The 27,021-nt window shown below is 35.5% G+C and overlaps 1 protein-coding gene across 5 annotated transcripts in view; it reads right to left on the reverse strand.

Moving 5' to 3' along the window:
• The window catches only part of AFTPH (aftiphilin), a 67,781-nt gene that overhangs the window by 14,022 nt on the left and 26,738 nt on the right, over positions 1-27,021 (reverse strand). For all 5 annotated transcript variants that reach the window (XR_003524588.1, XM_027621357.1, XM_027621358.1 and 2 more), the window contains 5 exons: positions 23,996-25,959; positions 11,346-11,497; positions 9,310-9,436; positions 8,835-8,891; positions 5,672-5,794 (listed from right to left, as the gene is read on the reverse strand). Coding sequence is in view for 4 of the 5 variants with exons in the window: in XM_027621357.1 (XP_027477158.1) it covers positions 5,672-5,794; positions 8,835-8,891; positions 9,310-9,436; positions 11,346-11,497; positions 23,996-25,927 (2,391 nt within the window). In the remaining variant the exon portion in view is untranslated. The remainder of the gene's footprint in view (positions 1-5,671; positions 5,795-8,834; positions 8,892-9,309; positions 9,437-11,345; positions 11,498-23,995; positions 25,960-27,021) is intronic.

Raw genomic sequence — 27,021 nt, forward strand, 5'->3', positions numbered from 1 at the left:
AAAAAACTGTCTTTGAGAAATGGAATTCACTTTACATTTTCAAACAGATTTTTATGGACTGATTCTATGTCAAGATTTCAATCTAGTCTCAAGTTAGGACTTAAACTATTGGCTAGATTACAATTCAAATATTAAAAAAATCACTGACTTTAATCACTAAAGAGTCATCTACTTTATATTAAATGACTAGCCACTTAAAATTTCTCAGTGGACAGTCTAATGCAATAGAGAAGGTACCATATTGAAAATGAGATTTGAGTTATTCAAGACCAAATAACTACTAAATAACTAGTTGTATGACCATGTGTAGCTTAATTTAGTTGGTCTCTTTGTATATAAAATGAGAAGGTTTAAAGTCCAAGGTCTCTGGTTCTTTACAATTTCCCAAGTAAAAGAAAAGTATGGGCCAGTAAATAGGAACTAAATTTAAAATTCAAAAAAAAAATTTAAATCAACTTCTCTAGTTTAGAAATTACTTATAATCAATATCAGAATTTAATTTTTAAAACAATGTACTTAAAAGTATACTCAGAGCTCATATGAATATTCTAGGTTTTAAATTTTGTTGACTGCCAAACACATAAAGATAAATTGAGTAAATGATACATGTAAGACGTAAAATAATACAAAACATTTAAAAAACGATCATTGCTTTAAGAACAAATTTTACAAGAAAAAATTGGGACTCCTGATTTTCTTTCTTCTTTTATTTTGGGGTGGCTGTGACAACACTTACTACTGAAATAGCCTGTGTTCTGATAGACTCTTAATACCAACATGTTGCTGTCCTTTTTTTTTTTTTTTTTTTCCCCGGTATTGCTTACCACTATGCTTTATTGTAAGGTAGGTACTATTAAAACTTTACATTCGTTTTTTTGGTGTGTAGATAAAGACTTGTTCCCTGTAGGAGAGGAGCATGAATTGATTATTTTTGAAAGTCTAATCCCATTATAATACAATTGTCTTGATAATTGGGGTATCAATGACAGGCATGTTACTATTACACATTTAGTCTTTCCTAAATCAGGTCAGGCCTGGAGGTTGAGGAGGGAGGTATAAACAAAGCAAAATCCTCACATTAGTGGTTGCCAGGGCGTTACAGGATAGCTAGGGGTGGGGAGGGCCATTAAGACAATTCTTTATGGTGATGGAAGAGTCATGTATCTTGATTGTGGTGGTGGTTACACAAATCTACCCACATGATAAAATGACATAGAGCTATACACACATATTGTAATAATCAAGTAATATCCCTTGTTTTGATATTATGCTATAATTAAGATGTAATTAGGGGGAGAAACTGAAGGGTACAAAGCATCTCTTCTGTACGATCTTTGCAACTTCCTGTGAATCTATAATTATTTCAAATAAAATTAAAAATAATGCTGGTGAAAATCTAGTTTATAACTTACCCGCAAGACTAATAACCATTTGGAAAATATCTTCTTTAGCTGATCTCAAAAACAAACAAAAACCTCTAAGCATTCCCACAGATTCAACTCCTATTATTCTCCTTAGAGATCAGTGAAACCTTCAGTCCTATTGAATAATGGATGGACAACACCCACGTTTATGCAATAACAAAATTTCTGGTTAAATGGAGCCAAGCTCTTTCATTAACATGGTTTATCTAAACGATGTCAAGTAGCTGGTTGCTTAGAAATATTTCAGTGATTTGCTGGAATCTGAGATTCTTATACAGGTGTACAGCATTTTGAAGACATAGCCAATATTATAATAATGAGGTGCTAAAACACGAATCAGCATTTAATGGAAGTAAGACAGAAGTAAAACAGAAGACCTTAGCAACAAATGGCACTGGTGAGGAAGGCTACTTAAAGAGAAAGCACTAAATGAAGCATTTTAAAACAACCTCAAGCAATGTGGTATGAATGATTACTACAGCAACTAAAAGTACTAAGGAAGACAAGGTCATAATAAAAAAGAGTAAAAACACTATATGTTAACTAACTGGAATTTAAATTAAAACTTGAAATAAAAAAAAATGAAAGGAGAAACATTAAGTACATTTAGATTTATCCCTAAGTATTTCATGGTTTTGTTGCTTTAGTAAATAACATGTTTTTAATCGCTTGTTTTTAGTATATATAGAAATATAGGTTCATTTTTATATATTGATCTGATATTCTGAAATTTTACTAAATTCACTTATTGACATTACCATCTTTTTTTTGGTAAATTCATTGGGATTTTCTATGTAGATGATCATGTCATTTGTGAATAAAGACAAAGTTAAAAAAAAAAAAAGAAAAAAGAGCTGCCCCGCTCCTGCCCCCAAACCAATGGAGACTAGAGATCACAGACTTGGGTTCTAGTCTTAGATGTACCACTGACTAATGATTTGGGGTACATCATTTAGCCTTTCCAAATATGTTCTCTTAATGTAAAAAGAGCACAATGCTACATAATCATTTTTTTCTTTCTTCTAACTTTAAAATTCTGACTCACAAATGAAAGAGCCACATCAAGTAGCAGGAAATTGGATAAGTAGTGACTAGCTGGATAACTGCTAGCCAGAGAGCTGACTCTACTCAGCCGTGGATAAAGTGTGGTTAACATACTGATCTTACCGAGAGGGGAATCAGTAATGGCACCATGAATGATGTGACCTTGAAATTCAGTGAATAAAGATTTTTTTAAAGAACAAAACAACAGAAGTATCACTACTGCTTTTTGCCCATAAGCTATCTTTCCAAGTAAAAGTATCCTGGAAAAAACACCAGAACAGTTGTTAGTAAGTCATCCAGCTCCTAAACAAGAGATGCAAGGGTTACAAGAGTAATGAGTACAAACTAATTTGGAAGAAATAGTAAAAATCCAATGGGTACCAAAACAGACAGAACAGACAGATCAGAAAGCAGTTAGTCATAATGAGAATTAAACAATGATGCTAAGTTCGAAAGTCACTGTTAGTGGTGCCAATATAAAAACATAAAAGCAAGGTTTGGTGTATGGTTGACCAAAAAAACCCAAAAAAACAAAAAAAAAAACCAAAAACAAAATTATAAACAGATCTTTCCTGACACATTTTGCTGAACTTCCAGCACTAAAGGTTATGGCTATTTCCTCTGGATATTATGACTAGGGGGAAGATGTAATAGTATTATTGCATGGCCAAAATGTAAAGTAAAAATAATATACACACTGACTGCCAAAGAACAGTGGTAAGAAATATTGCTTTAAGAGAATCTTACAATGCATTTTAGAGGTTTTAAAAATATTTTAACCTGATTCAGGGGTACAGAGCCAAGCAAAGATCATATAATTTAGTGAAGGTCAGGCATCTCAGCACAAAATCCTGATATGAATACTGAAATGTTCAGTTTAATTGTGTGTATGTTACAATGAAGTCCTAGAGAGGCTCAAGTTGATTCAGAATCAGTTTGAACAACAACTTCCACTGGGAAATACTAAAAGTGAAAGCTAATGAGGATCACAGACTACCACAAAAAAGTACAGAATAAACTTTCTAAAATTACACATAAGTATTGGATTAACAAGAGAGATGTGTGCACTAAACAAAATAAAAGGATGTGATTAAAAAGTTTTTTTTATGTAATTATTAGCAAGAGACCAAAGTCTCATCTTCCAGCAGAAGTTAGATATGCTTGCCTATGAATAGGGGGACAGTAGTCCATTGATTATAAATCTAGAGGCGTGTGTGTACATGTAAAGAGATAGCAGCAACTAAACACATATTATGGAGCTATGACTAACCTCCATTAAATTAATACACATTAATTTCCATTAAAAGTTCCATTAAATTAACATTTTTTATTAGATCATCTAGACTTTTAGTCATTTATAATTAAATTCTATAAGAAAGGTGATATAAATTATGAGGTGTGACTAGAATGAAATATATGAGATTGATTAAATCAGCTCGGGGCAAAAATGACAGGTGAGAGCTAACTATGATCAAATAAGCAATAGCTTATGGGGCCATAACACAGAGAAGTGCTTGGATGGGGGAGAAGAGGAGGCATCAGCATCGGCAAGCAAAACTAGCAACAAGTGGCCTCAAATAAAGAGCGGCTTCATTTTCAGTTAACATACCGGGCAGTTTGAACCAGGTAGTTCAAATTACTTTCCTAACATCCAGTACTGCTACAAGAAATATGTTGCTTAAGGCTGAAGTGGGAATGTGCTATGGGAGAAGTAATTTTGGAATCTGCTTATGTAGGGTAGGCTTGGGAGGGAAGCTGATAGCTGGAGAACATATAAGGGCAATTAAAGGAAGATAACTAAGGACAGTCTATACCTATGGAGACAAATTTGGCCAAACCTCCTTGCCTGCTGCCCAACCATCAGCAAGGCCAGGCATTGTATGCTTCAGGCCTCCCTGCCCACTATTTCAGTGCTAGTAATAAACTGGCTTCACAGGAATGTTTAAGCTATGCTCAAGTATACACCACAGTGGTACACAGCAGTAATATTAGATGTTCCCTGAAACACACGTGAAAGGGTAGGACTTTGCTTTATATGATTATTTTCTAAAGTATATTCTTTAAAATACAAGTTCTATGGGTGTTATGACTCTTTTCCTCTGGTCCCTGTAGAGAAGGGTCTTGTGGCCAAGTAAATTTAAGAAATAATTAAAATTAAATGGGGTTATTCACTGCTGGATTCTCCAGAGTCCTTAATGTGTGTTGAGAATCTCCAAGGGTGGTTACAGGGTATGATGTGACAAATTTTCCAAACTTATTTCCCCCTGGAACCCTTCTTTAGTGGAGTATCTCTGGGGATTAGCATTCAATGGAACACTTACATTTTGGGAACGGCTGTCCAAATACACATTTTTGTGTTAGATAAAACTGAAGATGATACTGAAGGTAAGAAATGACAAACACAGAAAATGTTTTACAAATGATAATGTTCAGTTAAAAATATTAATCTTCTAAAAAGAATGCTTAACTAGCACTGAGTCAGTTTCTAATTTGATGTGGGAAGAGTAAGCAAATTTTTTCCCAGATAAAAAAGTGAGGGGGATAGCTTTGATAATAAACATACCAAACTGAAAAGAAAATTTGTGCTTAATGGTGCCAAGGTGCTAAAGAATAAGAAAGGTAAGACAGTTTTCTTTTTTTCTTAATCCAAATAATGTTTTGTAAAAGGCCACGTCTTTTTCAACTTAAGTAACACTTCTATTCAAACTCTCAAAACAACAGTTTTGATGTAATAAACACACCTAATTTTATTACTTTATAAAATTTGCAGGCTTCAGGAAAAACACATATGAGCAGATTTGCAGAGCTGGTGTAAATGCAGTGTTTCCCAATTATTTTGAAAATCAGTACTTACCAGACTGGTGTGTCAGTAATTATGATCATACAATGTTCAAGCTGTAAGGGACTTTTAGAGATGCCTGCTTCAAAGTCTTCATTTTACAGGTAAAGAAACTAAGGCCTAGAAAGGTTTTAAGGACTTACCAGTAACCAGCCAGTTCTCATATTGTGCCTTCTTTGAAAATTAAAGATGGCTTGTTTATTGTATTCCAAGGGATGTTAATAAGTAATCAAAATCATGTCCATCATTAATTAAATCAATTTTTAAAACATTTTAAAAAGTAACATATTACAGGAAACACTGTGTCTGGACATATGTGTGTATACATGCATAAATATATCAATACACGTACAGATATTTTTACCTGGAATTGGTCAGATGTACATGTGTTCATTTCTGGTGACATGGTGTTTGTCTGACCAATGGAAGCGATTTTTTCTGCAGCCGATAGTGGTTTCAATGGTTCCTTGGTGGGCTCTAACATACCCTGAAAAAGGCATATTAGCCATTAGTGGAAGGGGGTGAGAAACCAACTCAAACTTTATGAGAAAGTTAATCTAGTAGAAAGTAAAAAACCAAGTCATTTGGAAAGTACTAAAGACAAAGAGGAACTATTCTTAGATTTTGTTAAGAGACGATCTAGCGCTATAATGGAAAATGTTTAAAGAGACGATCTAGCACTATCATGGAAAATGTTTTACGATAGTACCTTTGGAATCCAGCCTTTTTGAAGTAAGACCTTGTATTTTAAATCTGATTGGTTTTAAAGTACCTAATTATCACTGTTTTACAAAAACATAAGCAATTTGGGATGGCAGGGGTGGGGAAGAGGCAAGCACCGCAGATTATATCCAGGCCCTAAGACTCCCAACAATTTTATGATGGTCCAGACACTGAAACTGCAGAAAAGGACACCCTCTGTACCCTTTACACCATGGTGGTGCTTGGAGAAGTGAGAATTCTAAAACATGCCATCTAATGTGATGCTGTCTACATGCTTCAATGTAAATTTAGTATTGATCCTATCTCCACTAAAGGATGGGAGCCTTAATACTTAGTTCCTGGGACCAGCAAAGCAGAGACACAGCCATTTCAGAGGGGGGAAAACATTTTAAATGTTCCTCTAGGTGTGTTACAAATCTAATGCACTTTCTGAGTAAGAAAGGAAGCCATTCAGGGAAAGAAGGAAAAAAAAAATCCCCGGCATTTTGTATCAATACTTTACCAAACACTAATAATAATGGGTAATCATTAATTAATGGTCTGAAAAAAAGCTAAGCTTTAATACATTTTAAAATAATACTCAATAAACTCTTGAATATTTATTATCCAGACAACACAAAAGTCTCCCTTTACTGGGGGGAAAATATTAAAGTGGCTAAGACAGTAAGGTCAGAATCTGTATATTCCCAAAAACAAGTTTTCAGGACAATCCTCCCTCTTCTCATAAAATACGGCAAATGCTAACTAAAGCAACTTACAGACTGAATTCTTTACAATGGTATTTGTGAGAGGCTTTACTCTAGCAGCTTGTATGAAAATAAATTAATGGTCTAACTCAGTAGCTTATATATTATACAGGCTTTCTATCTAGTGCACCCTTGTATAAAGAGACAATGCATTCAGCAAACAATTCCCAGCCTTAGGCAACTTCTCTAATGTGAACTATCCCTTAAATCAGTGGTTCTCAAAGGGGTTCCCAATCAGCAGCTTCTGCATCACCTGAGAACTTGTCAGATGAACAGCCTCACCCCTACTGAATAAGAAACTCTGGGGGTGGTGCCCAACATTCTGTTTTAACATGTCTTCCAAGCAATTCTGATGCATATTAAGGTCTGAGACCAGTGACTTAAGTGATCATTTCAGGTCTTATTCCTCCAGACGAGACCAAAGGATACTGAACACCTCATCTGTGTGAAGCACCATGGGAAAAATTCAGGTATAATTAAATTTTGAAACCAGATATGAAAAAGAGTAAGTTTCTAAATGTAAGGCATCATATAGATGGAGTAGGAGAGGTATAGTCACTAAATCAACTTTGGTATTAAAAGCTTATAAAAATGGTGAAATTATTACTAATAAAGATAATTAAGGTAGGAAAATAAAGCAAAAATATTAGTCTCTAACTCCTCACAAAATTTAAAGAATTGGCTAATGTGCTAAGCCTACACATAAGGATTAAGTAGTTATTGCTCCCAATGTGCTGAATGAAAACCCCTACAAATTCATACTTTCTACTCAGAATGTGACAGTAACACCAACAATCTCTAGAATGCTACTCCTTGAGGAAAAAAGAAATACAAATAACCAAAAAGTTAAAGAATGTTCTCCATTATATTTACAACAGAAAAAAGTATAAGGATAATCAAAGTGTTTTGAAAATACCAGATAAGTTACATTTATAAAGGAGCAGAAACTGAATAAAAGGCTGAAGCACAGAAAAGTTTTTGTCTAATTCCATAAAACAAACAAAACTACAAGAATGAAACAAAGTAAAACATTCCAATTCAATACCAATAAATAGAGCTTATTCAGGGAAAAAGTTTGTAAATTAAAGAAGGTCAAGTTCCACAGCAAATTCATTTTTGCATGCACATAAAGGGTTGTATAATTTAAATTCCACACCAAGTTAGTTATTTTTTTCTTAATCATTGTATTTTTATCTTATTTTCAAGTTATTGGTGAAAAAATTTAAAAATATTTTTAGTTTAATAGACAGAACAGACTCATGACTGAGTCTTGATAAGGTACAGAAAGAAAATTCCTCAGTTATCCTGGACTACCTGGCATATCTGAAAAAACAAAATTCAACACATTTAAAAAATTAATGGAAAAACTGAGGACCAATTATGGGTCCTGGCTCATTTTCAATTACTATCATATAGTATTCCCAAGCTTTTATAGACATCCATAGCTTCACTAATGCAACATTTAAAAATTATCACAACTGAATTAAAACATATGATATCTAAGCCTTCAGATACTTCAGTTTCCACTTTTTAAAAGCAAATTTAGAGAGGGGAAAAAAAAAAAGAAGAAGAGCAAGACCTCCAAAGGCACATTTTATGGAGTTAAGAGCACTATATTACTAGGATAAAAATAATCTTCAATCTAAAACAAAAGTGTTTTGGGGGCTCTGCATGGCTCAGTTGGTTAAGCGACTGCCTTCGGCTCAGGTCATGATCCTGGAGTCCCGGGATCGAGTCCCACGTTGGGCTCCCCGCTCAGTGGGGATTCTGCTTCTCCCTCTGACCCTCTCCCCTCTCATGCTCTCTCTCACTCTCTCTCTCTTAAATAAATAAATAAATAAATAATAAAATAAAAAAATAAGTGTTTTTAATTAATAGAATATAGAAAAATGTCTTTAAATCAAGACTTGAAGGGATTTATGACATCAAAAAGGAAATTAATATTCATTTAATGTTCCCACACTAAGTGCCCCTTAAAATATACTTTCCATGTTATGCTATGTAAGATAATTTAATAGAATGCAGCAATGATAAATTTGCAGACATTTTTGCACTTACCAATCCTGCTGCATACATGGGCACTATAACAGGCTGCTTCTTATTACCCGTGAAGAGCTACATACATGTGTTAGAGAAAAAGAACACATATTTAGAGAATGCTATGGCACATAATGAAACAGTTAAAATATGCTTGCAATGCTTTATTATATACACTGTGAAACATAACTATAACAAATTATTAAATTGCCCATATGGGATTACGTTTTTGATCTCTTAGTCCAATCCCTTCATTTTATAATTAACAAAAAACACTGAAACAACCTTTTCTTAAAATAAGAAATATTGACTGGAGAAAAATTTAGATAGATTTATGTTTAAAAGTTGGCATATTCAAAATACATGAGCATTTAAGACAACTAATAATTATTTTTCTGAGCTACTAGCTTATCACAGCTTGATCAGAAGTTGTAACAGTATTTAAAAACACTCATAGGTCCACTAAAGGATTTTCCAAGGTACTAACAAAACTCACAATGTTTCGGGTGTCTATACCCAAGGAGCACAAAAGCTTCTTGTTGCTATGGGAGCCGCCCCACTGATATCTCAAGCCATGTGCATCATGGATATCCTGTAGCTCAGTCCACACATCCAGCAGTTCCCTGCAAAGGTCAAGACAAAGCCACCAACGAAGGGTTACTGAATAGCTTTCACCATGAATTCTAGTTTTAATGTGATGGTGAAATGTTATACATTCCAATTAATCTTGCATTTAACGTGAGTACACAACTATTATCTGAATAAAATCAACAGCCACCACTTAGTCATTAAAGTGGCTAAGTTAAACTCATTTGGAACAATATGCCAGTAATCAACCAAAATTTAGTATGTTTTTTTAACTGTAAAACAAAAATATTTAAAAGGAGAAAAGAAATCATTCAACCTTCCACCATATTACTATAGCCATTTAATATTTGTGCTTTTTTTCTTTTAGTCTTGACCCACAAACACAGCTGCAATTATAACATATAGAGAATTTTGTGTTTTTTCAGATTTTAAGCATTTCTTCATCTACATGTATACCTTTTTCAATGGCTGTGTAACGTTCTATTAGACAGAATGCATCATTATTTATTTGGCCACAACCCTACAGTTTAAATAAGTTGTTTTACTATTCAGCTCCTATTGTTAGTTAAGGCAAAAATATCTTCCTGTATTTTATGGTGTGTTTTGTTGTAGAGTTGTGTTATATCCCAAAAATGAATCTCTTGGAGAGATTCCTGGGTCTATTTGGACAACTAGCATATTTTTAAATAACACATCTAAATGGTTTTAAGATGGTAAAGCATAATCGTTTTTGTCCCCTTTTCTTTTCAGAAATCACCCCCCAAAAAACCAAGAAGCAAATCATAATCTTCATCTTTAAAGAAATTAAGAGGTACTTAAAACCTTGCACCACAAGCATTGAGGTTACAAAGAGAGATGAAGGAGAGACTTGCACAGAATGTGTCCAGAGGTGGAGAGTAATGAAATGCAAGAGAAGAGTACAGGAATAAGAGTAACTCTGAAATTAAAATTAGAAAATCAATCTAGAGCCTCCAACATCTAATAATTAATAGGAGTTCCAGAAAGAAAACAGACAATGGAGGGAAGGTAATGTCAATACAAGAGAACTGCCCAATACTGAAGAACAGAAGTCTCCAGGTTGAAAGACTGTACACCTTGCCCTCAGTCCAATGAATGAAAAGATTTATCAAGACACTTCATTGCGAATTTTCAGAATACCAACAACAAAAAATCCTAAATTATAATGTAAGGGTAGAATAAAATAAAATTTTACCACCCATGTACTTTATTTCTCAGGAGGCTATTAGAAGATGTGCTCCACCAAATGGGCTCTAAATGAAGGGAAGTCCCAACACAACATGTGTTTCTACATCGAATCCATTCCAGATTGGAATAGGACAATGGAGGACTCAGGAAAAAAATCGAATGGCTAGCCTGACAGGTTTGATCACAAGTAAAATTGTATTAATAGGCTGCTGCAGGGTAGGAAAAGACTTAGTAAATGAAAAAGAGAGGCAACTATACGTCCAGGAAGAAGCTCTAATAATGGACAGTGAACACTATTTACATGATTATAATAATGAAAATACCAAATATCAACTTAATGAAAAACTATGATATAAATATAATGATGTACTACATGTTGGTTAATTGAATTTAAATAAAAAAATTAAAAAAAATATATAGGGACAATGAAGGGAGTAGGATAGCAGATGTAAAGTCTAAATTCTCATCTATCATACTAGAAGTCAAAAGATAATACATAAAATTAAAAAAAAGATAATACATAAAATTGATGAGAATATTGATTTAGAAATATTTTTAAAAGCGTTCAAAAATGGAGCAGGGAGTTTTGGTTTTTTTTAGAGCACAATTTTACTTTTTAAACTTCAACACAATGTTACAAGAACATTTCAGAACCTTGATACTTTAAGATAACCATGTAAGTTAAAATAGTTGAAAGTAACAAATATACATGCTGTCTAAAAACTGTCTACTACTTACCCACTTTCAGCTAAGGCCTCTCTTGTTTTTATTGGGAAGGTGCTTGTTTCCAGCAAGTGCTTCAGGGAAGTAACTTCCTCTTCAGTATCAGGGACAAATATTGAAGGAAAACATGCTTCAAAAATTCGCTCCAGGCGGTTTAGTAAAGCTGTCTGCATCAAAACACACCCCAAAAGTTTATTTTCATTTCTCTAATTTTAATGATGTGTTTTATCATCAACACACACACACACACACACACACACACACACACACACACACACACACACACACACACATACACACACACCTCTAACCCCACACCCTGTCCACTACAATGAGAGAGGTTAACTACCAGTCAGGTACAGGAAACACTAAGTGAAAGGTGCCTAACTAACTCAAAGAACAACGGTTCTAAATGATTACATTAAGTAATCATAAGTGATACAGTGGTGACAAATGTAGTTCTATACCAAGCAACATATCTGGTACTTTACAAACATTACCTTATGTAATCTACCACAGAATTCCCAAAGAAGAAATTCTTACTCAATTGTACAGTGAGAAAGCAATCTCAAAGTGTGAATAATCTACCCAAAGCAAAAATAAAAACAAAGAGAAACATTCAGAAAAACAAGCAGCACTCATATTCTTTCTATCACTAGATGTTCCCTACTACCACTCATGTACTCTAGATTTAAGAATTAAATTGAATGTTTATGAAAAGCATTATGCTATTATAGTTGAACAGAACCTTTTTCTTGAATATAAACATTTGAATTTTAAAAGCCTTTTAGAAATATCTCTGCTGCTAATACAACAAACCAGAGTAGGAAAGAATGTCTCAGTTTTTACTAAGAAATTCAAAAGCTCATTTAACATTTTGATGATCTGTGTTATCTTTTAAAAATTCCATTTCTCTATTCTTCTATCTATGGTGTGTATAAATGTATTTTTGAATAGAACACTGCCTTTCCTCCAAGCAAAGACTGGATATTCCCTAGAGCATTTTCACTGAGAACATTGGCATTTTGCAGTATTTTCATTAATTAAAACTTGTTGAATTGAGATTAACTTACATTTTTGGGGGGTACTACTATGTTATTCTACATGTGCAGCCTACAAGAACATTTATTCCCACTTTCCTAACTGTATGTCAGATACATGTAAAATATCTTCAACTTAGCTCAATTTACTACTTAAACACCAAAGGGGACTACAGACTGTTAAGTTAAAGATTGTTGGAAGTGTACTCCTGAAATGATACCGAGTGTGTAAGAAAATGCCACATCATGGTGGTATTTCTTGCCAAGTAACAAAAACAAGTTAACGCTTGATTTCTGTTGTTTAGCATAGTCAGCAAACAGGCAAATGAAAAACAAAAGGAAAAATCTTCACAAACATGTTTTCCAAACCAAAATCTCTCTTTTGGAAGCAGTATCAGAGCAAAAACTTTAACACTGAATAATTAGTCTCAGGGTACTCTTCTGCTATCTCTACAAAGTTACTCTAACACCTTCATTATATTCATGTGTGTGATATGGGAAAAGGTTCACAGTATCAATTATGAAACCTACAGTAAAGAGTAGACTCAAGATCCCAAGGCTTGTGAAACTTGAGTGTGTCAAGGGGACCCATACTTACTTGCTTCAACAGAGGGAATGGACAGACATTACTTTTAAAGGGATCAGATAACAATCTAATTGGAAACATGATGAGTGCTGGCTCCTTCTGGGCAGGGAAGGTAAACAAAAACTCACATATGACCAAATTTTACTTCTCTGTAAATTAAAACCGAATCTCTCTCGTATCCCCTTTGTTATCCTTTTAATGGGAAAGAAAAAATATTTATCAAAGGAAGGAAGAAATGACGCCAAAACACAGTTAGTCAGTTGGGCAATATTATATCTAACTACCAGTCTTAGGCACACCAGTGAGCAAATTCTCAAATCAGTGGAATGTACGTGAACAAACAGAACATCACATTCACCTCAAGTTTTTACTTCTTACCTAACCTTTTCTCATACAGAATGTAAATTACATGAAAAATTTATAAGAAAATTCCATTTATCTTTACAGTTAGATATTACACTCAATTGCTTCAATGAAATATTTTGTTGAATGCAGTAGAGCAGGGGTCAGCAATTCTTTCTTTTCTTTTAACAATTTTTTAAATACAGGGCCAGCTAGTAAGTATTTTCAGTTTTGTGCCACCTATAAACAAATAAGTGTGGTGTGTTCCAATGAAACTTTATTTACTAAAACAGGCGGCAGGATAGATTTGTCTCATAGGCCAGTTTGCTGACCCCTGAGGTAGAGCAGTAAAAAAGATTTGAATAATCAGAATCCACTAACTGAACAGCACACCACCCACCACAAGGAGGAACTCTAACAATTCAAAAAGAAAGTAGCTAACAATTAACAAAGACTGTGATGCAAATTAAATTTCCTGACATTTTCCTTTAAAAGTACATCAATTTCCAGCTATCCACAAACCCACAAGACTAGTCTGATGGTAAAAGGGGATCCTCTAAAAAGAGTTTCTTACTAATATGTTGTTCATGGTAATACATGCCAAATTTCATTTGCTACTAGTTAATTCCAGGAAGTAAGTGGCTGATTAACTAGAATACTTCAATGGAGGACTGTGGACCCAGAAGTGAGACTCAGTTTCTGGATTTATAAACTGGAAATATCAGGGGCAATCTCACAGGTGGGTGACGAATTACAGGATTAAATAGTTGGCACCCAGTGTGTGCCTAAGAAGTGGTAACTTTTTTTTAAAGATTTTATTTATTTATTTGACAGAGAGAGATAGCGAGAGCAGGAACACAAGCAGGGAGAGTGGGAGAGAGAGAAGCACGCCTCCCGCGGAGCAGGGAGCCCGATGCGGGGCTCGATCCGAGGACCCTGGGATCATGACCTGAGCCGAAGGCAGACGCTTAACCACTGAGCCACCCAGGCGCCCCAAGAAGTGGTAACTTTTATCACTACTATTGTTATTATACAGATGGCACACAAAAACACAGTGGCCTACCAAGGAAAAAAATAAGTATCAAAACTAGGTTCAAATCTCACTAGGGATGTTTCTCTACCACGATTTAGCATTCTAAATCATTATGAAAGTACTTGTTTCAATCTATCAATTTCTACCATAAGAAGAAATTAAACAATCCAAATTTTTACACCCTCCCTAAGATCCTCCTACTGAATTGGAAAATAATTACCAATTTAAAAATGTCTATCATTAAGAGTCACTTACATAAATAGAACCTCTTACTGCTACTCTTTGTGGATTTTATTTTTTATTAAAAGAAATTTTTTTTTGAGGGAGAGTAAGGGAGGGGGGCGGGTAGAGGGAGAGGGAGAATCTTAAGCAGGCTCCATACCCAGTGCCCAGTTTAATACATACAACAGCCTTAAACCAAATTAGTAACAAAATTAATGTTACATCAACACTAGGGTCAACAAAGTGATATATTATTTAAACTTGGACTTACTCTACTGTGTGTAAGTGAAAAGGAACTTATTATTACCCTGCTTATAAGAATTCTTATTTCTATATAGAGTATATCTAGCCATAAGAGGCAATCTACTCCTGGTTTTGATTAAATGGGGACACTACACATTTTTAAACTCCTTGTAGCTGATTAACTCAGAACAAGATGTGAATTAAATAGTAATATTTAATAATATAATATAATGATATAACATATAACAGTAATATTTAATAATAAATAGTAATATTTATTAACATGTACATGTGGACTTGTATTAGATATAAAATTCTAAAAGATTGTATTTTATTATGTGGAATTAGAGGTAAAGTCAGACTGGCTAATTGAGTTTCCCTAGGCAGACAGGGCAGCATATATAAAGCAAACAATATCAGTATAACCCCAATCTGTTTAAGGAAGTGAGGGCCTAAATTCAGTAAAATATCCAAAGATGTCCTCTGAAACAGTTAAAACTGCAAAAGCCTGATAAAGCGCATTATGTTTTTTATTTAATGCTTACACAGTCATTTGTCATGTCACACCACATGCCAGGCATTATTCTAGATGCTTTACAAATATCAGCTCACAGAAGAACACAGAGGAACCACAGGAGGGAGGTAACAGTCATATTATTATACCCATTTTCTAGATGAGAAAAAGAGAGCACTAAGAGGTTATCTTGCCCATAGTCAGATGAATATTACATGCTGAATCCTAATCTAGTATAGTTTCAGAGTCTGTGTTCTTAAACACTGTATTAAGCTGTCATCAAAGCAGTTCTAAGTTCAATTTCTAAAAATTACAGGAGCTTTGAGGGCAGGGAATATGTCTCATCTTGAATCTCCAGTACTTAGGTTCCTGTATACAGTTGATACAGAAATGTTAGCTAGTTCAGTGTGCACTAGATTCAAGAAAAAAAACAAAACACACTTCACTTTTATTTAAGACTGCAGGGGGCATATTTGTTCTACTTATGAAAGTATATCTTATTATAAACCATCTAAATCATAGGTTTTGTACACAGGTTGGATATATTTACATAATCGTAACAAGAATAATAACTGAATCCCTTACATACTAGGTCCTATTCTTGGTACTTACATATGTTACTTTATGAATCTTTTTCAAAAAACCCCAACTGTTTCCAATATTACAGATGAAACTAAAGCTCAGGGAGATTAATTAACCACAGTCTCATGCTGGTACGGTGCACAGCAAGGATTTGATCCCAAGTCTGACTCCAAAGCCTATTCTCCTTTCACCAATTCATGCTTTTATCCAATTTTGGTGGTCTTTCAAACATTTGTAGCCATTAGATAAGGGATTCAGCTGTTAACTGCTGAGGTGATGACTATACTTAAGAAAGCAATGATTCATCTAACACAATTCATAGTTTTCAACAAAGCAAATTATAAATTTTTACTAAAGAGTACTACACTGTAAATTAATGAGAAGGTGCCGAGTGCCCACACACTTAGCATAGTAGTTAGCTGAGGTTACAATAGTAACTAAATAGCAAACAATGAAATAATAGTCACAATAATTACTTGACTTTTAAATGCCTTTAACTCCAAAGTCAAAGAAGAAAAGTAGTCATCAGTTCTCCCTTGAATTTGGACTCAGAGAACTGGTGACTGGTTAGCCGAATACCAGTTATGTAACCAGTTCACACGTGCATCAAATTCTCAGCCTGGCAAATTGCAGCATATCTAGCCATTACACACTGTAAGAACTGAGGGCTCTGATAAATGTAGAGTTGAAAGTCAAATGCTATTCGAGGCAGATGCCAGAGTCCATTTTCTCTATTCACGTTCACGTCGTGCTAGGACAAAGGAGGAGGGCACTAGTACTCAGAAGAGCTCCTAATCTGTCAAAACTATTCTGCGAATGGAAACCAGCCCAAAGCAGCAGCTTTTCTCTCAAAATAGTTTGACAGGAGAGTATATAGCCAGAACTAGAGGTTACTCCCACACAAATTCTCATCTGCCCCCCTATTACTTTTTGCCATTCACCAAAAAAATTCAGTTGCCAACACTATTTCTTTGCTCCTTTACAGACCATTTTCCAAGAAGTTCATTTCTGAGATTATTCAGTAACTAACATATATTGAGCACTTACTATGTGCAAGACAATGTGGTAAGCACATCTACACACACAATTTCATTCTACCTTCAGAATGAGAGATTTAAATAACTGCTATTATTATTCTCTAAGCTTCAGGGAAGTGACTAATACAAGTTAGTGCTGAAACCTGGATCTCAATCTAGCAGTGTGACTCCAGAGCGTTGCTTTTAAGCACTATACTATTGCCAGGGCCAGGGCCCAAGGCCCACGATAAATTTAGGGATTCATGAAAATGTTTTTTTTTTTAAGATTTATTTATTTATTTGACAGAGAGAGACACAGCGAGAGAGGGAACACAGGCAGGGGGAGTGGGACAGGGAGAAGCAGGCTTCCCGCTGAGCAGGGAGCCTGATGCGGGGCTTGATCCCAGCACCCTGGGATCATGACCTGAGCCGAAGGCAGACCCTTAATGACTGAGCCACCCAGGCGCCCCTGGGATTCATGAAAATGTTTTAAGGGCTAATTTTAACAAATTCATCTTTATACCAAGTTATAAAATAGAATTTTAAATATCTTTTATGGGTAAGACACATAAAAGTCATATGTGGCCCTGGCTACATTACTCTCAAAGATACACTGGCTTTTATCTTTCCCAATTTTCTCATTTCTCATATATTTGTTTTCCTATCAGGGTCCTTTATTACCTTGAATGTCTCTATAATAATAATTATTTTTTCAAACCTGATATGATTTCTGGGAAAGCACAAATGATCAACTATCCAATGGTTTTAATTCATCAATAAGGGCAAAGCATCATGTATGAATTCACTCTCATTCTGAGTTCTGTCATATCTCCGTGTTTAGGGTAGGAGGTATATAAGCAGCCATTTCATTTCACCCACTGATGCAAACAAATCATATTATCGAATGCAGAGTTTCCCAATTGGTAGGCTCCAGTCACAAACAGGCTACAAGTCTCTCCCAAATCTTGAAAGCTATACAGGGACAAATGGCGCTTCCTGTTCTGATGGTTAATTTTATGTGTCAACTTGACTGGGCCATGAAGTGCCCGGATGACTGGTCAAACGTTGTTCTGCGTATATGTGTGCAGGTGGTTCTGGATGAGTTTAACGTTTGAACTGGTAGACTGGGTAAAGCAGACTGTCTTCTCGAATATGGTGGGCCTCACCCAATCAACTGAAGACAGCTTTAGGACTGTATTTGGGACTTATCTGCCTCCATAAAGACCTGAGCCAATCCCTTATAATAAGTCTCTCTTTCTACCCCCACCCCCCATCTCCCAAGCCCTCCCTCCCTCCCTCCTCCTGGTTCTGTTTCTCTGGAAAACCCTAATATATCTCTGTTTTATAAATAACTATACTGGAGTATAAAAAGTGTATTGAAAATCTCATTCAGTTTTCCAAAGGGGTGTGTAAGACCAGCACCCAGGATCCTAGACTCTGGTTCTTAGGCCACTCAAATGCATTATCTTCTTGGAAGTATCTTGTATTTAAGGTAATTTCTAAAGTTCCTTCAACATATTTCTAGTTAGTTTTCTTTTCTTCCTTTGGAACAAAAGTTGATTAATGTTAATAGTTTTAACATTGATAGCATTAGGTCTTGCTCTTAAGTGCAAGTTTAGAAAAAATATAAAATCCACTGGGTAATTTAATCTTCCATTTAAAAGGTTACCTTATACCTTGCCACCATTAAATATTAAGTAAGATATCAAGTACGATCTACAATTGTACACTTTATCAATTCCCAATTTCAAGCTATTATGTAAGAAGAGTGACCAACTGTAATATTCCCCATGTTTTAAAAAGATGGGTTTGGCCCTTCTGCACAATTTGTGGATAAATCTAATAAAGTACTTCTACCTATTTTGGAATTAAAGACCAGAATTTCCCGAGGGAAAAATAAAAGAAACTGCTATGTACATACTTCAAGTAAGCAAAGAGCTATAAGGCCAAAATCTTAATTTCTTTAAAAAAAATTGAGATATAATTGACATACATTATATTAGTTTCAGGTGTACAACATAATGATCTGATATGTATATATTGCAAAATGACACCACAATAAGTCTAGTTAACAGCCATCACCACACATAGTTACAAATTTTTCATTTCTTGTGATGAGAACTTTTAAGATCTATTTTCTTAGAGATTTTCAAATATACAATATAGTATTATTAACTATAGTCACCATGCTATACATTACATCTCCAGGACTTATTTATTTTATAACTGGAAGTCTGTATCTTTTGACCACTTAATTTCTTTATTTGGTTGCTTACTTCTGTTTTCAATAAGTTCAGGTGTTCATCCACAGAAAGGAAAACTTGCACAAATCTTAGGCAGATGATTAAATAAACAAAGGTGAAAATGTGGGGTTTGTTAGAGTCAGTTTGAGAATGCTGACTTTCTGGTGAACAAATCAAAATTTAATTTAAAAGTAAAAATAGGCCAAAGTATTCATAATTCTCTTCCTTTTTCTCTTTGTGATACTCTTAATTTTTAAGGCTCTCAAAACCAATCTTCATCTAGTAACACTTCCCCAGCAGCATTATCAAGTAGATGGCTAATAAGAAAAAATTACTCATAGCTTCCTTTTCTATAGTCAGTTAATAAAAAGAGATTACTTACCAATTACCTAAATTCTCAAATAACATCCACAGTAATATTTAAAAAATTTTATAAAAGCTGAGTACTTACAATATTAACCTCCTCTACCATATACCTAAGAAAAAAGTAATCTTGGTTATTTCAATCAAATTTCCTTTGCGGAATATTAAGAGGTTAAAAAAAGAAAGAAATAAAGAAATCTGGAAAAAAGGACTGCTTTGAAAGTAAGGAGGATTTTTTTTGTTATTATCATTTTGCTTTGAACCTTAGCCCAAAAAGCAAAGAACAGTCTGGACCTCTTTTCCAATTTGTACAACAGAAATACCACTACTTGATTTCTGCCATTTATAAGAATGTTAACAAGAAAATGAAATATATTGAGCTCTGAGTTCTTTTTTTTTTTTTTAAGATTTTATTTATTTGACAAAGAGAAACACAGCGAGAGAGGAAACACAAGCAGGGGGAGTGGGAGAGGGAGAAGCAGGCTTCCTGCCAAGCAGGGAGACCGATGCGGGGCTCGATCCCAGAACCCCGGGACCACGACCTGAGCTGAAGGCAGATGCTTAACGACTGAGCCACCCATGCGCCCCGAGCTCTGGGTTCTCAGAAAAAAATATTCACTGAAAGGGAAGAATATTTCTTAATAAATGGTCATGTATGGCTTTTACATCAAGGCTTGAACCTCTGAGTTTCACTAGACCCACATTTGAGAATGTTTGACTAAGAACATTTTATAAATTTGAAAGATGTCTTCTTGGTTGACTTTTCCCTAAGTAATAAATTATTACAATAAAGTTGCAACAACTGACTGTCTCTTGACCCAAGGAAGATATATTTTATTAAAATATTAAGATCTTTTTGGTAGCCTGAAAAAAGGAAAGTACTAAAAAATAGGGACCCAGACAATGTCACAGTGAAAATTAGAAATTTGAAATGACAACTGCACCATTTGTTTCATTTCTCAAAACAAAGAATTGCTCCCCGTGTTTGCTTAATTGAATTAACTGAGCTATGAATTCTAAAGACTCACAACATTCTGTCAAAGCAGAATTTGGACAAAATGACTTAAAGGCACTGCACTCTGTTCAGGGCAGAATTGTTGCATCCAGTTAAGATTCAAGAGGAATAAATCATTCTAAATTTTACCATTAAAAACCTAATGTTCACTGTCATTTGGGGCTCCTGGGTAGCTCAGCTGGTTAGGTATCCAACTCTTTTTTTTTTTTTTTTAGGTATCCAACTCTTTTTTTTTTTTAAGGATTTTCTTTTGAAATAAAGGTTTTCTTTTTTTTTTTAAGATTTTTATTTATTGAGAGAGAGAGAGAGAGAGAATGATAGAGAGAAAGCATGAGAGGGAGGAGGGTCAGAGGGAGAAGCAGACTCCCTGCTGAGCAGGGAGCCGGATGCGGGACTCGATCCTGGGACTCCAGGATCACGACCTGAGCCGAAGGCAGTCGCTTAACCAACTGAGCCACCCAAGTGCCCCTAGGTATCCAACTCTTTTTTTTTTTTTTAAAGATTTTATTTATTTATTTGAGACAGAGAGAATGAGAGAGAGAGAGAGCACATGAGAGGGGGGAGGGTCAGAGGGAGAAGCAGACTCCCCACTGAGCGGGGAGCCCGATGCGGGACTCGATCCAGGGACTCCAGGATCATGACCTGAGTCGAAGGCAGTCGCTTAACCAACTGAGCCACCCAGGCGCCCTAGGTATCCAACTCTTGATTTCAGCTCAGGAGTGCCACGTCAGGCTCTGCACTCAGCAGAGAGTCTGTTTCTCTCTCTCTCTCTCCCCCTTTCCCTCTGCCCCTCCCCACACTTGTGCGTGCTCAAATTAAAAAAAAAAAAAAGAACTCAATGTTCACTGTCCTTAGTATGTGAGGATTTCTGTGCTGTCCTCAACACTGTAGCAAGTAGGAGAAATATTTTAGGAAAAATACCAGTAAATCTAATCCTCTCCTAGGGCACTTCTGGAAAAGGAAGAAACTGCAGGCCACAAGTTGCCTTCACAACAGCAGGATAAGAATGAAAATCACTTCCAATTCAGTCATTTACTCAGCAGGGCTTACCCATTTCCCCACCTCAACTTCCTTCTAAACTTATCTTCCAGCCCCTTCCAACAATTTCTCCTTTCCAAAATCCATCATTTTCCAAACCTATTCAGCAAAAATAAGAGTCTGAGGACCGAGCCAAACAAATCTCAGGAAGTCTTAAATGTATCTTGCCACATCTACACAGTTTTTGCTCTATCTTTATAAAATAGAATCATACGACAAAATTTTTACTTTTCAGTGGATTTTTTTCATTCACTTTAAAGTTTACTGTCATTTTATCTTCACAAAAGTCCCTTGAAGTGGATATTATCTCTCTCTCTCTTTTTTTTTTTTTTTACAAACAACTGAGCTCAGAAGTAACTTATCCAAAAAGCTATATAAGAGGTTGAGTCAAGATTCAAACTCAGATTTTTAAGATTATATAAAGCTTATATACTTTATTACCTCTTATCTCCAGTTGTCAAGTTATAAATAACTTCAATCAACTTGTGTAATGCAAAATTTCTTTTTTGAAGTGGTCATACTTTAAAAAATTCATTATCTCATGATGTTACAAGCTCTAGGGCTATAAAGATTATTCAATACCAGTGTCACTTTACAATAAGATGAAACTAAATAGGAAAGGATTAGGTCAAAATCAACAGTCTTGGCTTTGTATTATATAATTAGTTTACTCCTTGTTTAAAATGGAAACCTTCTACTTCAATAATAATCAACAGGAATAATACGCATTAGCCAAATCGTATAATAACTGAATTAGCAAATTAAACTATTCAAATGCTCAAAGTCAAATGAAAAGTGATTAGCTGTTTCCACCACCTGGTAATACCATAATAATATCTTCATGTATCAAAGCAATGATGTATAACCATTTCAATTAACACTCAGACTTTGGAAATACTTCTAATTGAAAATGGTTTGCTTAGCAAAAGATAACTGGAAGAATTTGCAGATTCTGATCTTGTTCTTAGTATCTTTAAAAGAAGCTGGTGAGACAAGTGTTCCCTATATCAATTGTCACTACAAAGCAGTGATTTTCTAGGGAGTGCTCTTCAACACCTCTGGGGTTGAAGAAAGGTTAGGTTTAACACAGGGTATAACTCAGGATTGCGGAACAACCTGGATATCAAACTGCATCTCTAGGAGCTATTTTAGGTCAAAATAAATCTTAGTGAATCTTCTCTGAAATAGTCTGGAACAGAAAAGGATAAAGTACAGGCGCTGGGGGGTAAAAATATTTTCCCCGACACACCTAATCCCCAAGAAGTGTAAACATAAATGTACGTTTGCAGGAAATTATAAGCAAATAAATACAGCCATAGTAAGTCAACCTATGACTGTTTCTTGTTCTAGGTCTAACCCTTAATTTTTCTCATACTCTCATCCCAGGTCTTTAGTTGCTGTCAAATTATGAAGTCCAAATCCACTTTGTTCAAATTCTCTATCCTTCAATTCCCTACAGCCTTCAGCAGAGGCTGAGGTTTCAAATTCTGCTTGCTCTCTCCTGCACTCAAAACTGTACTTCAGGGGCACCTGGGTGGCTCAGTTGGTTAAGCAGTTGGCTTCTTGATTTCGGCACAGGTTGTGATCTCAGGGTCCTGGGATCAAGCCCCTCCATCGACGGGTTCTGCAGGGAGTCTGTTTGAGGGTTCTTTCTCTTTCTCTCTCCCTCTTCCTCTGCCCCTCCCCCAGCTCATGTACATGCATGAGCTCTCTCTCACAAAAATAAATGAATCTTTAAAAAAAAACAAACAGAAACTGTACTTCAATTTCCTAGGTCTTTTGGTGGGCAAAATTAAGAGACATTATTTCTGAAACTTAAAAAAAAAATCTATATCTCAGTTTAGCCTTCTTTTGTTTAAGTTTATTTTATTTTTTTAAAGACTTTATTTATTTATTTGACAGAGAGAGACACAGCAAGAAAGGGAACACAAGCAGGGGGAGTGGGAGAAGGAGAAGCAGGCTTCCCGCTGAGCAGGGAGCCCGATGTGGGGCTCGATTCCAGGACCCTGGGATCATGACCTGAGCTGAAGGCAGACCCTTAATGACTGAGCCACCCAGGTGCCCCTAACCTTCTTCTAAAAATCACTGTAAAGGTAAAAACTGAAGGATTCATTGGATAGTTAATTAGCTAGTTAATGAATTTGGACATAAGTGGTATTTATGTTAATCAAAAAAACCAAGCTGATGAATTTCTGTAAATATTAAATTCACTGAGATAAAGAAAAAGCTTATTACCAAGCATTACTTCTTATAGAACTATTTAAAGTTTACCACCAAAGGGTTGTGAAAAATTTAACCGATCTACAAATCAAGCAAGCATTATGTATCATAAGAGACTCCTTCAACAGGTACCCAATCTAAAAATACTTTCTGTAAAGCCTCCACAGCAATTAATATATCATACAAAATAGAGAAAATCAGTAAATACCTGAACTGAAGTGGCTGTTTCCTGTAAATGGCCACCAGCAACTGCTCCTCTGGAAGTTGCTGAAGGGACACTGTGCATTTTGGGGGTTCCTGGAGTATCAATCTTTTCATCTGTCCTATGTGACTGCCAGGCTTCCTTTCGATGGTGAGATTCAGTAGCCTGCTGGTCTCCAAAAGCAGCCCAAGAGCAACTATCTTTCTGTCCATCCTCAAAAGCATTCCAATCCCCAACTTGGCTAGGCCCAGCTGAACTGAAGTCCGCAAAATCATCGGAGTCTTGAAAAGCATTGCAGCCATCTTGAATATTTGGCACAGAATCGAAATCTCCAAATTCACCTTCTTGCCCAATTTCCAATTTTGAAACAGGATCAGTGCCTGTCCCAGTAGACTTTCCTCCCAACTTACATTCCTCTGATAAAGTATCAGAAGTCTGTTTTAGGTCAGACTCAGTAAATATAATTTCATCTTGGCAAGAAACAGCATTTGTATCCCCAAATTCTCCAAAGTCATCACCTGGCTCACTAAAATGTGGAAAGTGCTCTAAGGACTCTTCAAAAGTGGTATCGCTCATTGAATCTTGAGTGCCAGTAACAAAGGGTGGGGTTGTGCCACTGGCTGTGCCAAAGTCACCAAACTCATCCTCGTTAGTATCGTTGCAAGTCACAAAGTCGGTGCTACTATCACCATTTTTTACACTTAGAGAATCATCCAGAACATTTTCTTCTGTAGGATCAATGCTGGGGCTTTGGGAATAAGTGAACCTTCTACTTTCTTCTTTGGAAGAAGCAACTTCATCATCAGCATCAGAAGTGTTAAGAGAATCCATACATAGGTCAGCACACTTCGAAGTAAACAAATCAAGTTGTTCCTCAGTTTTACACTCTTCTCTCATACTGGCTTCTGAATTATCAGCTGAGGCTGCCAAACTCCAAGGCTTTGATTGAACACTGGATTTTAAAAATTCATCCTGTTGCAATGTTGGAAGGCCTTGTTTTTCAGTACTGAAACCTCTGGTACTCATTATGCTTATTTCTGAAACACAAACCTGATCCTCTCCATCCATGTCTCCTTTATCATCAAAACTTCTACCCAAAGACACTGCTTTTACAGAATTCAGTTCACTGACTCTATTAATTTTATTGTTTTCCTGAATGGTTAATGCTTCTCTATCATTTAAAACTTCACATCCTATTTCTTCTAGTTGTATTCTTTCCTTTTTGGAAAATGTGGCAAAATCTGCAAATTCCTCAGCAGGACTAGGTGCACAGTCTAAGTTATACTCAGTACTATGAGTGTTAAGAGGCTTTCTTCCTTTCGAATTGGCTACAGTGTCCAGATCATCTGTTCCCTGAGGATTTACAGTTTCCAGTACTGCAAACCCATTTGTCAGAATCTCCAGACAAGGAGGCTTTTCACCATTGCAGCTCTCTAACTGCCTGTTCTGATGAACAACATTCATATCAGTTCTAAAATCTCCTGGAGAGAAACTTTCAGGTGTTCCAACATTCTGTCTTTGCTTCACTATAGTATTTAAATCTCTGGGACTTTCTATGTCATCAGTGGAAGTATCTACAGTTTTAGATGAAATTATTTCTTTGCTGGTGGTAGAAAGTAAAACATCAGACTGTCCTTTTACAGGAGAAGAAAGTTCAGCTGTGATGTCTTTATCATTACCATTTTTAATGGACTTAAAGCTAGTAAGGCTATCTACATTTTCTGAGAAATCATGAATTGGCATAAAATGGTTTGAAGGAACAAACTCTTCCTTGGGATGAGTATAATCTGGTGTATCAAAATCAACAAACCCTACACCAGAAGGGGTAACTTCTGAAAACCCACCAAATTCCCCAAATTCATCATCATCATCATCCTCGGCTCCATTATCTAGTGGTGGTGGGGATGAAGAGTACATTCGAATGATGTCTGGCTCCATTGCTCAATTGCTTTCAAATAATTAATTTACACCTGAAAAAAAAAAGAGAACAGATTTTTTTTTTTTTTGGAGGGGACAGATTACATATAAGGTCTTTCAAAATTCTCTCAAAGCTATTTCAAAACAATGCAAATTTACAGTGCTCTGTTTTGTATCTTTTAAATTATTTTTCCCTTAGGTGAGATTACCTTACACAGCTCTAATGGCAAAAGAAAAAAAAATTCTTCTAGTGCATGTTTCCAAGAACACTGGCATTACATTACTGAATTTGAGGTTTCCAAAAAAGTTGGAATAAACACAAAAGTATATCTACAAAATTCCCTCTCGGGGAACTTGCTTGTTCTCTTAAGTTCTCTTTCCAGTCCATTGAGGATTCGGGTCCTGCCTTATGGATTTGTATGACTTCTTTATAAATAAGACATGAAAATTTTATCTCTAATAATTGCTACAAATATATTCCTCACTTTGCTTTTCAATTTTATTTCTAACCCAAGTTAATTTTTTTTTAAATAGACTTTTTAGAGCAGTTGTTTTAGAGCAGTTTTAGGTTCACTGCAAAATTGAGCAGAAGGTACAGTGAATTCCTATATATCCCCCACCCCTATTTATGCATAGCCTCCTCTATTATGAACATCCTACAGAGTGGTGTATTTGTTACAACTGATGAACCTACATTGACACACATCATTATCACCCAAAGTCCATAGTTTATATTAGGGTTTGTTCTTGGTGTTGCACATTCTATGGGTTAGGACAAATGCATAAATATGTATCCACCATTACAGTATCACACAGAGTAATTTCAATGTCCTAAAAATCCTCTGTTCCACCCATTCATCTCTCCCTCTCCCCTGCCCCTGGCAACCACTGATCTTTTTACTGTCTCCATAGTTCTGCCTTTTTTGGGATATCATATAGTTGGAATCGTACAGTATGTCACATTGTATATAGCCTGAACATACTGTATGACTGGTTCTTTCACTTAGTAACATGCATCTAAGCCTCCTCCATGTCTTTTCATGGTTGACAGCTCATTTCTTTTTAGCGCTGAATAATATTCCATTGTCTAGATGTATCCCAGTTTATTTAAGTCA

The sequence above is a fragment of the Zalophus californianus genome, chromosome 8 (genome assembly GCF_009762305.2).
Source record: "Zalophus californianus isolate mZalCal1 chromosome 8, mZalCal1.pri.v2, whole genome shotgun sequence".
In the NCBI taxonomy this organism is placed as follows: Eukaryota; Metazoa; Chordata; class Mammalia; order Carnivora; family Otariidae; genus Zalophus; species Zalophus californianus.